The sequence below is a fragment of the Giraffa tippelskirchi genome, chromosome 8 (genome assembly GCF_054371585.1).
Source record: "Giraffa tippelskirchi isolate mGirTip1 chromosome 8, T2T-mGirTip1v1.2.pri, whole genome shotgun sequence".
Classification (NCBI taxonomy): Eukaryota; Metazoa; Chordata; class Mammalia; order Artiodactyla; family Giraffidae; genus Giraffa; species Giraffa tippelskirchi.
Window position 1 is genome coordinate 94,270,595 of NC_137282.1, and position 14,178 is coordinate 94,284,772.

The 14,178-nt window shown below is 48.9% G+C and overlaps 1 protein-coding gene across 2 annotated transcripts in view; it reads left to right on the top strand.

The window, feature by feature from the left end:
- The first annotated feature begins 118 nt into the window (after positions 1 to 118).
- Positions 119 to 14,178, top strand: part of SNX18 (sorting nexin 18) — a 96,193-nt gene continuing 82,133 nt past the window's right edge. For both annotated transcript variants that reach the window (XR_014061467.1, XM_081517768.1), the window contains exon 1: positions 119 to 1,956. Coding sequence is in view for 1 of the 2 variants with exons in the window: in XM_081517768.1 (XP_081373894.1) it covers positions 330 to 1,956 (1,627 nt within the window). In the remaining variant the exon portion in view is untranslated. The remainder of the gene's footprint in view (positions 1,957 to 14,178) is intronic.

Below are 14,178 nucleotides of genomic sequence, written 5' to 3' on the forward strand. Positions count from 1 at the left end.
GGAGTCGAACCTGGAGGCGTGCGCGGCGGCTCGGCCATCGCTTGCTCTCGCCTGGCGCGCGGCTCTCGGCCGTGGATTAGCGCAGCTGGGGACGTGGGAGGCCGCGGGCCCCGCCCCCGACCGGCGGCGGCGGCGGCCCAGGGCGGCAGTCTGCGCTGCAAGCGGAGCCGCGCGGAGAGCGCGACCAGCGGGTGGGGGCCTGGGAGTGTGTGCTGCCTTCGGGGCTCCTCTCCGCGCGCCAGGGCGCGGGCACCACCGCGGGCCCCTCGGGCGGGCCCCAGGCTCAAGGCGCCGGGAGTCGGGGGGCAGCCCGCCGGGGCGCCGGGACCATGGCGCTGCGCGCCCGGGCGCTCTACGACTTCAGGTCGGAGAACCCGGGCGAGATCTCTCTGCGGGAGCACGAGATGCTGAGCCTGTGCAGCGAACAGGACATCGAGGGCTGGCTCGAGGGGATCAACAGCCGCGGAGACCGCGGCCTCTTCCCGGCCTCTTACGTGCAGGTGATCCGCGCCCCCGAGCCCGGCCCGGCGGGCGACGGCGGCCCGGGCGCCCCGGCCCGCTACGCCAACGTGCCACCCGGCGGCTTCGAGCCCCTGCCCGCCGCGCCGCCCACCTCCTTCAAGCCGCCACCCGACGCCTTCCAGCCGCTGCTGCAACCGCAGCAGGCGCCGCCGGCGAGCACCTTCCAGCCGCCGGCCGGGGGCTTCTCGTACGGCGGGAGTGCCCTGCAGCCGTCGCCGCAGCAGCTCTACGGCGGCGGCGGCTACCAGGCCAGCCAGGGCAGCGACGATGACTGGGACGATGAGTGGGACGACAGCTCCACCGTGGCTGACGAGCCGGGCGCGCTGGGGAGCGGCGCTTACCCGGACCTCGACGGCTCGTCGTCTGGGGGCGTCGGCGCTGCTGGCCGCTACCGCCTGTCCACGCGCTCCGACTTGTCGCTGGGCTCCCGCGGCGGCTCTGCGCCCCCGCAGCACCACCCGTCGGGGGCCAAGAGCTCGGCCACCGTGAGCCGCAACCTCAACCGCTTCTCCACCTTTGTTAAGTCGGGTGGGGAGGCCTTCGTGCTGGGTGAGGCGTCGGGCTTCGTGAAGGATGGGGACAAGCTGTGCGTGGTGCTGGGACCCTATGGCCCCGAGTGGCAGGAGAATCCCTACCCCTTCCAGTGCACCATCGACGACCCCACCAAGCAGACCAAGTTCAAGGGCATGAAGAGCTACATCTCGTACAAGCTGGTGCCCACGCACACGCAAGTGCCAGTGCACCGGCGCTACAAGCACTTCGACTGGCTGTACGCTCGCCTGGCCGAGAAGTTCCCGGTCATCTCGGTGCCCCACCTGCCTGAGAAGCAGGCCACCGGCCGCTTCGAGGAGGACTTCATCTCCAAGCGCAGAAAAGGCCTGATTTGGTGGATGAACCACATGGCTAGCCACCCGGTGCTGGCGCAGTGCGACGTCTTCCAGCATTTCCTGACCTGCCCCAGCAGCACCGACGAGAAGGCCTGGAAGCAGGGCAAGAGGAAGGCCGAGAAGGATGAGATGGTGGGTGCCAACTTCTTCCTGACCCTGAGCACGCCCCCCGCCGCCGCCCTCGATCTGCAGGAGGTGGAGAGCAAGATCGAAGGCTTCAAGTGCTTCACCAAGAAGATGGACGACAGCGCGCTGCAGCTCAACCACACAGCCAACGAGTTCGCGCGCAAGCAGGTGACCGGCTTCAAGAAGGAGTACCAGAGGGTGGGGCAGTCCTTCCGCGGCCTGAGCCAGGCCTTTGAGCTGGACCAGCAGGCCTTCTCGGCCGGCCTGAACCAGGCCATCGCCTTCACCGGAGATGCCTACGACGCCATCGGCGAGCTCTTCGCCGAGCAGCCCAGGCAAGACCTGGACCCGGTCATGGACCTGTTGGCGTTGTATCAGGGCCACCTGGCCAACTTCCCCGACATCATTCACGTCCAGAAAGGTAAAGCCTGGCCTTAAGAGCGGACGGTGTGGGATGTGTTGTTCAGGCTGGGAGGGTCACTTTGACAGAAGTCCCATTGTCTGTTTCAGATTAATATCCCACAGATCGGGATCCCGGTAGGAATGTGGGCAGCCAGGCGGTGCCCCAAGGGTAGGGCGGATAGTGGGCTGGTAGCTTCCTCCTTAAAGTATTTCCAGACAGGCTTTTCCAGACAGGCTGCGGGAACACTCTTCAGAGGAGGTTCGGAGAGCACTTTTGATGACGGTGCTGTCATTTTAGAGTTTGAATAGTTGGGGAATGAGCTTCTGGGATCGGTCATCTTGTGTCTAGGATAGAATCAGAAGGGACCCAAGCCATGTTAGGCATCCATTTGAACACTGGCAGCGTCACTTAGCCGTGGGTTTCGGGAAGTGTGGAAATCAGGGGTAAGAGTGGATATCTGCAGATAAAGGTAAGTCCTGCTTTCGCCCCTCTGCTCATCTCAGCCCCTCCATTGGCAGAGAAATTAGGGTCAGTTCCCTGTAGGTACTACTTAGGTGGGACAGCATAGAAATTTCCTGCGCAGGCTTCTTGCTTGCAACCTTTGTGAAATAAGGTAAAAGACTCAGCCAAATTTCAGGAAGTTTTAAGAAAATTACTCTCTTTAAGCTTGGTCATTTTGAATTTGGTGTCTACTAACCAACTGAAATTAAAGTATTATTTAGGAAAATGGTGTAGGGAAGCCATGTAGAATGTATAGGATCTGAGTATTGTGTCTGAGAGCAGTGTTTCTGGTATCTCAGTGAGTTAGCTGCCCAGCTGTCAGAGCTTGTTTTATTTATTTGTCGTTAGTGTCCCTAAAGACTGAAATTTGCAGATTGTTTTCTTAGAAAATAAATTAGAGCAGCATTAGAGCAGTAATTCCTGCCTTAACGTTACTCGCTGGCTTGCATTCTGATAGCATGCCTGGAGAGGGAGAATGGGGAGGGGTTGGAATGGGGGGGGAGCCTTGCTGAGAAGGTCTTCGTTTCGGTGTGGGGGAGGGAAGAGAACGTCACCTAACCACCTTCCTGAGGGGGTGGAAACCTCCTTGGGCCAATGCTTGTGGCCCTGGGTAATGAGTTGCTCACTGCCCTTTCAGGTGGGACAGCCCATTTACAAACAGCCCAGATCTTTAACCTGTTCTTCCTGGTATTAAACTAAAGTTTGCCTCTCTTGATTCTCTTTCTGTTCCCTGGAAACACACAAAATAAGTTTCTTCCTCTTAATGTCAGCCCATCAGACCTTTTGGGACAGCAGCTTCCTTCCCCTCTGCTGTACTGCTGCCTCTTCCGAGTAGGTGACAGGCTTCTAACTCCCCAGAGGGGGGTCCGGCAAACATGCTGATGCTGGTGTAGTCCCTGCTAAAATGCACTGCCCCAAACATCTGCAATACTAGTTTCAGTGGAGAACAGTAACTTTTTTGACAATTTACATCTTGTAAGTGCAATATAAGGTTAAATTAGCTGTTTGGGCAGCCATATCAGTATTGACCTGCATTGAATCTTCACCTTTGTTCCCTCTGACCCCCCCTTTTTTGCATAAATTGCTGTGAATTCTTGATATTTTAGTCGGTGCTGGTGCAACTGACTCTTTGAGCCTTTAATGCAGGATCTAACATCTAAATTCCACTGTGTTACATCATTCTGGATCCAGTGCTGGGTCCCTTTTTAAATGTTTCTGTGAGTTTATGCAGATTGTTGGTAAACAGTTGAAAGGGTGGAGCCAGGTACAGACGCCTGCAGTCACACACAGGTGGCTGGCTACTACAGGGCAGCATCAGTTCAGTCGGTGGTTTTACTGTCTTCAGACCACACACTCAGCCTTGTTGAGTGGCTCTGCTGTCGAAGTGATTAGAAAATACATGATGTTTGCTATAAAGTCTATTTTGAGTTTATATGTAGTCTGTTAAGCCATATACATAGTTTATTATTTTTTTTAACGCTAGAACTAAAATTGTCTCCTATTGGGATTTGAGAAACTTCCTTCATTAAAACTAGTACCATTTTTACATTGTTTAAACAATTCAAGGGCCCTAAACATAATCTTCAGAAACTTCAGAAAGAACATCAGTTGATATTCAACATGGTTTGTTTCTGCTGTAGCCTTGGTGTGTGATGTACAGGGAGCCTGTGTCCCTGGATAACATGTCTTTAGAGTGTACTGCCATTTAAAGCTATAGCGTGCAGTGCATAAAGCTAAAAGCATTTGTTTACAGCCAGCATTTATCAAAGATGCTAGTGTTGGCCGCTTTAGGAATACAGATGAGCTTTAAGCCCGGCTGAAGCTTTTTGAACATGTTCTGGATGTTCCCATGATTGTAAAGAGCAGAAGAAACATCCCCCCTCCTGCCCCTACTACACAGTTGCTGTTGGAATGAATCTTTCTTCATCTGAGCACTTGGGAATTTTGTTTACAAGTTGTTTTTTCCTTCAGGATCTCAAAAGATAATCATCTTGTGGAGCTTACTCTTACTTTTGAGAGGAGAGTAAAAAAAAAAGTGAAAATCTTTAAGCAGTTTATGCGATCTTTTGTGGTAATTATTTGGCCCAAAGTTTATATTAAGTCTTTGTTGTTTTCAGTAAGAGAAAAATGGTTTTATCCCTTTTACATTTTATATGTTCTGATCATATATTACTCTGGAGAAAAGCATGGCAACCCACTCCAGTATTCTTGGCTGGAGAATCCCGTGGACAGAGGAGCCTGACAGGCTACAGTCCATAGGATTGCACAGTTGGACATGACTGAAGCGACTTAGCATGCACGCAATCATGTATTAAGAGACCCACATTCAGTTGAGTCAGAAAATGATTAGCAAGTACTTTTTAATTACTAAAGCAGTTAAGAAGGGGAGTTAATTAGTTCTTTTTCTCCCTTAATTCTTGGGGGAGAGGACGGGACCATTTGGCTCCTCTGGAGCCTTTTTCTTATCCAGGAGACTGCTGCCATCAGCCAGCTTTGCCAGAGTTTTGGACCTGAGTTCTTCCATGCTGAGTCTGTAAGCCACACGTGACTCTTTAAGTTAGTTACAGTTCAATAAAACTTAAAAAATTCAGTTCCTTAGTCATACTAGCTATACTTCGAGTACTTTATAGCCAGCGGCTACCATACTGGACAACAGAGACGAGGCCTGTTTCCATCCTTGCTTTAGGTTCTCATTGGACTGTGTTGAGCTGGACTGTTGGCCAGAGTTTAACTGTCAATCCTGTCATGGGTTTCTCTGGCAAATTGATGATCTTTTCACATACTTCCAGATAGTTTTCTCTTGATCATCACCTGGCATCCCCTCTCTATGTGGACTTAAGGTATTAAAAAGTAGGCGGGGAAACAGGTCCTGCTAGATCCTTCTCTACAGAACATCCTGGGTACCCAACCATCGAGTAATACTTGTGCAGCAGGAAGAAGTCCACCGGCTTTGCAGCCTGCCTTCATGCCCTGTTCAGAGAACCCAACTGGGCTCCGGATGGACATTTGAGGCTCATAAGGAACCATCTCCAGAAAGAGGATGGAAAATGTAAATACCCTGCAGTGTGGCTGACTGGGGTTTACTGACTGTACTTAGTACTGAAACCACCACTTACACTTAATAATGGTTTTAGTATAAGTGCTTTCTGCAAAAATGAAGAGAGCCTTGTGTTCCCTTCAGCGACAAGAGAATGTTAGAATTCTGATTTTTTTTTTTTAATCTACTGATGAAGTCTTAGATAAACACCTATTTTGGTTTATGGAGTTCAGTGTAGGAAGAAGGCAGTTTTCTGTAGTCTGGGGTACAGTAGGTGGAATTCAGAACCTGTTTGAATTTTATTCATACTTTGCTTTGTTGTCACAGGAGCCCCTTAAATTCTTTGTTCATGGACGGTTCATTGATTGCTGACTAACCAACCTACACAGGTCTGTCAGTGAGCTTTGTAACCCTGTGGTCTTGATTTTCTTTTCTTGAAATGGCAGCCTCTTATCCCCTTCCTCTTCATCGTCCCTGCCTGCTATATGCTTTTATAGTGCCAGTGTTAGTGAGTTTGGTGTGGTGTGGTGTGTAGAATATATTTCACTATCAGTTTCTTAGTGTATTCAATTCTGTTTCCAAAGATACGATTAATCTCTGGTATTTAATGAAGCTTAATCTGGAAGGCAGCGAGTCATGGTGGTTTAAAAGCTTTGGGCTTATCTCTTGGGGAATACTGTGAAAGGGAAAGACTGTAATGTTAGATGATGAGAAATGTTGGTTTCATCTTTGTTTATGAATCTGGACTAGATAGCCGGAGGCAGTGACTTAAAGGGAAATTGTATTCCAGAGAAAAGGTATAAAATCATGGAAAAGTGATTGGTTTTTAAAGTATAGTCTGAGTATGTGAAGCGGGGATGCAGATCCAGACAAATAAACAGCAATCCTGTTTTCTGTGCTCGTAAATTAAACACGCAGGGTCTACTTCACTGCCCTCTGTAAACGTTCTGGATGGAGCTCTCTTTTGAACAAAAAACAACCCCAGGACCTCAGGAATGGTACACCATTAGTGGGCCTGTCAGTCTTGTGGGTAGAATTTCACCATCGTGCTTCCTGTCAGCACAGGGTGGGTTGGTCTTATGTCCCTCAGACATTAATTAAAGATAGCCAGAGTCCCAGCAGGGCACTCGAGGTGAGGCTGGGCCACTGCAAGCCCTTTCCTCTCTGCTCCCCATTCTCCTGTGTCTAAACATAGCCCTGAGAAGGTGGTGCCAGAAATACAGAGGTCTATTAAGCGGGCTGTTTACAAGCTCATCATTACTTTGAAACCTCTGGACTAGCAACCGAGGTCATTCACCTTTTTTGCTTTAGTCTCATCTTTAACTGTACCATTTCTCCTCTCCTATCCACTCCCAGGTATTTTTTAAGGAGACTTCAGTTTAAGGAGACTTAAGATTTGGCCCAATCTGTATTTTCTTAGTGGAGACAAGGTTGCCTTTGGGGTTTTTGTTATAGATGACTGAATCCCTTGGTTAAAGCATCAGTGTGACTGGCCACCGAATGTCTTGGTCACAGTCTAGGTGGGGCCACTGCTCACATCACCTTGTCATTGGTTTCTCCGACTTCTTTTTTGAGCCGTGAAGCCCTCCACAGAATTATATCAGGAAGTCCGGTCTGTTAGGCTGGTCACTGTAGAGTCCAGAGGTGGCAGGGACCCGAACTGCCACTCACTGTCTCCTGAGGAATCTTGGGCTCAGCTGGACTGTCCTCTTGAAGTGTCATATGCACAGGCTCCTCTCTGGTCATCTTTGAATTTTCAAAGACCGTGTGGAACCCAAACAACCCTTACTAACATGACACTTTTCTTAAGCAGATTCCTTCTTTTCAGGCTAAATAAAAATCTGCTGTCTCTCAAAGTGTTTCAAAACTACAGTTTAATATCAAATTAGATTTAATTTGCTAACTGTTTTTGATGATCACACACACACACACACACACACACAAATAGCACAGTAATGCTTAGCTCTGTTTAGAGAGATTGTGCCCAGAAGACCTGAACTGTTTTTCATCCCATGTTTACAGAGCACAGACTCGATTTGTGTCTGCAGGAGGGACGGACAGGACTCTGATCCTCATGGAGGTTTTTATTGTTGCGGCAGTGGAGGTGCAGAGGAGGTCCCATCATGGAGTTTTTTGACCGGTGGCAGGGAAGCTGTGTGCCAGGGTGCTGAGAGTCCCCGGGGCTGCACAGAGCAGATGGGGCTGGTCTGGGTCTGATGCGGGGCTGAATCTGTGCTGGGGCCCCACAGCAGAGTCCGGTCACCATGGGCCAGCCTGACATCTGGGTGACCAGATGTGAGGGGATCCTTGGGCAGCTGTTTTAATCTCTGTGAGCCCCGTTTTCTCGCTGACAGAGAGGGAACACTTCCTCGTAAGGTCATCGTGAGGAACAAAGGTTACGGTTCTTAGTAGTTGCTCACTAAGCAATTGATTTTGAAAAGTATAAAGGTACTTTTAAGATGGGTGATACTCTCCCTTAAAAGACAATTCCAGGGATCTTATCATCCCTTCAGGCGGCCTTTTACCACCAGAATTGCAGACAAAGTATAAAACCCCACAGAGTCACAGGTACAATAGTTGGGTGCTGTATTTTAATGCAGCTGTTGTTTTGCACACCAGGAAAAATGGTGACAGAGGAATAATCATCGGTGTTATTGGAGTCACCAGTTTGCTGTTATTCACATTAAGGAGTTTATGTAAATTGTCTCATGTCAGCCTCTCTCTTCCTCCAAATTACTTGTGTCCTTGTACAAGTGTTGGCATTTCTGAGCTTCAGATCCATCACCTGAAACTATGAGGTTCATGGTTTCCTAGATATTGTTTTGTTGGTTAACTGTTTTAATAGCATCGTTCTGGCATTGAAAATAAAATATTCAAAAAAAACCCACAAAAATAAAATATTCCAAAGTATATAATGGACATTTTGACCTTGTTTCAGGCTAGTTTCAAGAGCATTCTATTTGTTTATGTGACTCTGTAATCTAGGAGCATGAAAATCTTTTATCGGTTGGCGTGAAAGAAGAGTCACACACATTTGGTTCAGATCAGCAAACACGCATCCAGGGCTTCCTCTGCCAGGTGCTGCGAATGTGAAAGTGATGACTCCCTGGCCTCCTGCCTGTCATGAGAGCTCCCAGGTGTTCCAGCGCCAAGGCGTGCTGGGCCGCTGGAGCAGCTTCCCTCTGACCCAGATGAGGGTATAATTAATAGGGCCACCAAAGAGAGGTATAATTGGCATTTTTCCCTCCTACAAGCTGTAGTTCACCTTGAGTTCTAAATACCGTCTCCTCTTCAGACGTAGAGCCAGTCTTGTATTGTTGATCTTGCATTTGCAGCTCGGTTAAACTTCAGTGTGGACGAATTTTAGTTCACATGTCATTTCTTCTCCCTTTCCTTGGAACTTCGTATCTCTCACTGTGATGCGACTTTTTTTTTTTTCTGATGAAGACGGTTTATGTGTTATTTAGCAGGTAGGGAGACAGTGGTTAGGGAGGGGAGCTTAACATCATTCAATTTATTCATGGGATCCTCTGAAAGGTAAACCTGATTTTATTCAACAAATATTTAAGTGCCCACCATAGATCAGACACTAGTAAAGATGCTATGGTTGCACCAGGAGTCAAAGCAAAGATCACCACCCTTGTAGAGTTTACATTCTAGCAGGCTGGAGACACAGGAAAAACACGCTGAGTAATTATAATGTGTGTCCAAGTGTGGTATGTGTTCAATTCAGTCTCTCAGTCATGTCCGACTCTTCGCAACCCCATGGACTGCAGCGCGCCAGGCTGCTCTCTCCTTCACCGTCACCCAGAACTTGCTCAAACTCGCGTCTGTTGAGTTGGTGCTGCCATCCAACCATCTTGTCCTCTGTCATCCCCTTTTCCTCCTGCCTTCAATCTTTCTCAGCATCAAGGTCTTTTCTAGTGAGTTGCTCTTCGCATCAGGTGGCTAAAGTACTAGAGCTTCAGTTTCAGCATCAGTCCTTCCAATGAATATTCACGGTTGATTTCTTTTAGGATTCACTGGTTTGATCTCCTTGCTGTCCAAGGGACCCTTGGGGAACCACACCTGCACCCACACCGGCCTCTCTGAGTCACCCCTCACGACCCAGGCCGGTCCCCACCTCCAGAGTGCGATGGGAAAACACCTCTGTCAGAAAGAATCTGACAGCCGGGACCCAGGTGTGCCCACCTCCGAGCCCACTGCGCCCTCCACTGGCCTCAATGCCATGGTCTAGGCCCGTCCCCACCTCCAGAGCGGGTCACGGGGGCACCTTGGGGCCAAGGGGGCATGACCGCTCCTAAGGGCGGCACAGAAGTAGGCCAGACCGCCAAGCCACAGGCACTCTGGGCGCAGAAGACCCTCTCCCTGCCCACCGTGGTTTTCCGGCCCAGGTAAGGCTGGGTCAGTTGGTCTCTGAGGCCAGAGGGGCACAGGGAGATGCTGGTCGACCCGATCAGGCAACCCGGGAGCTTGGATCTGGAGCGCAGTGACAGTCACCTGCCTCGTGGTATATGTTAGGGGGAAAAGAAAAGTGGAACAGAACGAGTGGACTTGGGGAGGCAGGGGGCAAAATGAGGTACGTATTGAAAAGCATGATCATCACGGCCTCATCGAGAAGATGAGATTTAAGGAGGTGAGGGAGTTAAGCAAACAGGCATGGGGGAAGAGCTCTTCAGGCAGGAGATACAGCCAGAGTAAAGGTGCTAGTGTGGGTGTGTGCTGGGCCTGCTGAGGAACAGCAGGGAGACCAGGCGATGGGTGCTAAGAGGGTCTGAGTAGGAGGTGAGGTCCCAGAAGGTTCGACTTACAGGGCTTCATAGGTCATTGTCAGGATTTGGAGTGAAAGCCTCAGTTTGACGGGAGCCGTTACAGGTTTTGAGGGAGGGAGTGATATACCAGAAGATCTTTTAACAGACTTACTCCGGTTGCTGTATTGAGAAGAGAATGGGCCTGGATGGGACAGGGTGGAGGTCAAAGGTAGGAGCTGCTGCTGCTGCTGCTGCTAACTCACTTCAGTCGTATCCGACTCTGTGCGACCCCATGGACGGCAGCTCACCAGGCTCCACCGTCCCTAGGATTCTCCAGGCAAGAATACTGGAGTGGGTTGCCATTTCCTTCTCCAGTGCATGAAAGGGAAAAGTGAAAGTGAAGTCGCTCAGTCGTGTCTGACTCTTAGCAACCCCATGGACTGTAGCCTACCAGGCTCCTCCATCCATGGGATTTTCCAGAGTATGGAGTGGGGTGCCATTGTCTTCTCCAAAAGGTAGGAGCTAGGGGCCAGTAAATCTGATAATGTGGCTGAGAGACGATGAGACAGTGAGGTCCCACTCTAGATTTATTTTAAAGATAGAATCAGCAGGTTTTCCTAAAGGATCGGATGTGGCACCTGAGAGGAAGAGGAGACATCAGAGTGGCTCTGGTTTGGGCTTCACCAACGCTAAGAATGGCGTTTCCATCAGCTGAGATGAGGAAGGCTGTGAGTGACACACAGGTGGGGATGGGCTATTAGGACTTGAGTGTAATCCTTGAGGGCGGACAGGCTCCTGCTTTCCATTCCACATCTCCCCCACCCAGCGTGTTCACAGTCAAGTCCCAGGTCAAGTTCCTGTCCTTGGAGTATCCCAGCCCTTTTCTAAGTCATCTTTGCTGATAGAATGCTGACTGGTGTGCCAGAGACTGTATGTTGCTTGGTTAGCGTGCGGAGATTGTGTTTTTATGTTCCTCAAGTATAAAGTTGCACTATTTCATACATGCATAGTAAGTACTTAACAAATGCTTATTGAATTAATGAAGTAGGCACTCCAAAATACTTCTTGGTTAATTTTGAAGTATATTTCTTCTGTGATTTATAGAATGTTTTTGTTTTTCGATTTATATAATGATGGATAACAGGATTTGAAAGCGTACAGGAAATAAAGATAGGATCTGGATGTGTTTTATAGATGAAGTCACCAAAATGTGAGCAGTTTCAGTCTTAGACTTAAGTATCTATGAAATGACTTTCCAAAATTCATTGGAGTGGGGAGGAGGAGAGGAAGTTTGAAAATGCTTCATTTTATGTGCCAGAAAAATTACGTACCTCATGATTAAACTTTATATTGATCCTTGGTGTTTAAACTCGTGTCTCGTATGTTTCTCTCCTCTTTGGTGAGCTTTCATGATACTACTCTTTCCCTGGGGTCCCTTTTGGTTAATTCAAAACATGTGCATTAGAGCGTGTGTGTTCACAGTGTTGAGTGACTTGGATACACAAAGCACTGGGTGTGGGTGTTGAGCAGGAGGTACCGGCCCTCAGGGAAGATGCAGTTCCATGAGGGAGGGAGGATGTGTGTACAGAAAACTGAAATCAGTGGTGGATCTAACTTAGTGCCTGTATAATAATAGTGCGTGAGAGTCCAGGGTTGTGTTAGAGGTTTGGGTGGTAGCATTGGTTTTCCCTTTGAAAGATAGTTGTATTTTGCCTTTTGGAGGACATCAATGGACAGTGCATGGTTGATCCTGGGAATGATTTAGGATAGGTTTGATAAGCATATAAGAACTGATAAGCTCCATGCCTAGAGCTTAGGTCATTGAGGGAGGCTGACAAGTGAGTTAGCTGTCACTATACAGTGTGACCCATACAGGCATGGTAGCATGTGTAATAATGTGAAGCAGGACAGAGGAGGCGTGGTTAACTATGCAGAGTTCAAGGGTGGCTTCTCCCTGTCTCAGTCAAAGAAGAGTTTTGAAAAGCAGTTGGGAGTTTTCCTGGTGGGCAGCGCAGGGAAGGGCATTCTGGGCAGAGGGAACCATAAGTACAAAAATCAGGGACTAAACCCAGGCTGCCTCTCCCATCAGCCTTGGCATGGTTGCAGCTGTACATAGGGCCCCTTCTGGAAGCATTGAATCTGAATGGCGGGAACATGTAGCCTAGACACTGGTGTTCTTAAGAAAGGTCCTCATGTGATTTTGGTGCGGGAGGTGATGGAGGGAGCCTCATGGAAGATCAACAGGGGTATTGATGTGCTCGGGCCTGCAGTCCTGGTGACAGGTGTGAAGGGTGGCTCGGGGTGGGGCAAGATGGGAAGTTCTTGCAATAATTCAGGCAAGATATGGTGAAATACTAAACTGAGAAAATGTCTTTGGGGGTGGGGAAGAGGAGACAGAAGGAGGTGTTGGCCAACAGGAGTGGGGCAAGAGGCAGGGAGGAAAATAAAATGCCATTCACACTGAGCTTGTGGAGCTGCCAGCAAAGATGCTGGAAGATGCAGTGGGGTCTGCAGCCAACAGGTCAAGCCCACCCAGGTGCCTGTTCATTTATAGCACTTGAGCTTAAGGAAGCTTTTTTTATATATATATATTTTTAATGGTTATATAAGCTTCAATTTTGCCTCAACTTGCAAGACATCAAATATTTACTGTTTGACCCTTAAAGAAAATGTTTGCTGACCCTTGGAGGTCAAGCAGGTTAGGGAGTTGATGTATGTGTGGCTGTTGCTACCATTTTTGAGTACTAACTGTGTGAGCAGCAATGTCACATCCATTGCATCTAATTCTGTTCAGAGGTGGGTGTGACAGCAGAGTGGTCGTGAGCCTGGACCTCGACCGTATGGAGCTGATTTCCCACCAGCAGCTTCGCTCAGCCTCAGTTTCTTTGTGTGACACCTGGAATAACCATTTTCTATGGCAAATATGTCTGTCTCTAAGCATTAATGATTAGCTATTGTATTAGTTTGCCGGGACTGCTGTAGCAAATTACCACAAACTAGGTGGCTTAAGAAAAGTAGAAGTTTATTCTCTCCCAGTTCCGGAGCCTAGAAGTCTGACATGAAGACATCGGCAGCGCCACCTCCCTCCAGAGGCTGGAGGGGAGGATCCTTCCAGCTTCTGGTGATTGCCAGCAATCCTTGCTGTTCTTGGCATGTAGACTCATGGCTCCAGTCTCTGCCTCCGTCTTCACCTGGCATTCTCCCTGTGTGCTCATCTGCTCTTCTTTTAAGGATGCTACCATGTTGGATTTAGGGCCCATTCTTCCAGTACAACCTTGTGCTTGCGTGCTCAGTCACTCAGTCATGTCCGACTCTTTGCAACCCCATGGACTGTAGCCCGCCAAACTCCTCTGTCCGTGGGATTTCCCAGGCAAGATTACTGGAGTGGGTTGCCATTTCTTCCCCCAGGGATCTTTGATCAAACCTGCACCTCTTGCATTGGCAGGCGGATTCTTTACCACTGAGCTACCTGGAGAGCCCAAACCAGTATGACCTCACCCAAACTAATTATGTGGGCAAAGACCCTGTTTCCAAATAAGGTCACAGTTGCAGTTTCCAGGTGGATGTGAATTTTTGTGAGCAGATACTGTCCAACCCAGTATAGCTATTTAACTCCCCAGGTGGGTGCCAGGTGAGGCTCAAGGAAGTTGAGTGATTTCCAGGATCACACAGCGAATAAGGAGACCTAGGATTTGACTTCACTTTTTGCCCTTGATCTGAAATCAGTACTCTTTATGCTACAATAAGTAGAATGCCTGCTAGAAAATTGTTTTATCCTGTAGGCGGTCAGCAGCCACTAAAGGTTTGAAACTGAAGAGTGACTTCTGAATTGTGATAAAAGTAGCAAATGTACATTGAGGGCTTTTGTGTGCCAGGCATGGTGCTTTGCACTGGATTATATCTATCTAAACCTCATGGAAGATTTTGAGGTAAATTCTCTCATTATCTCCG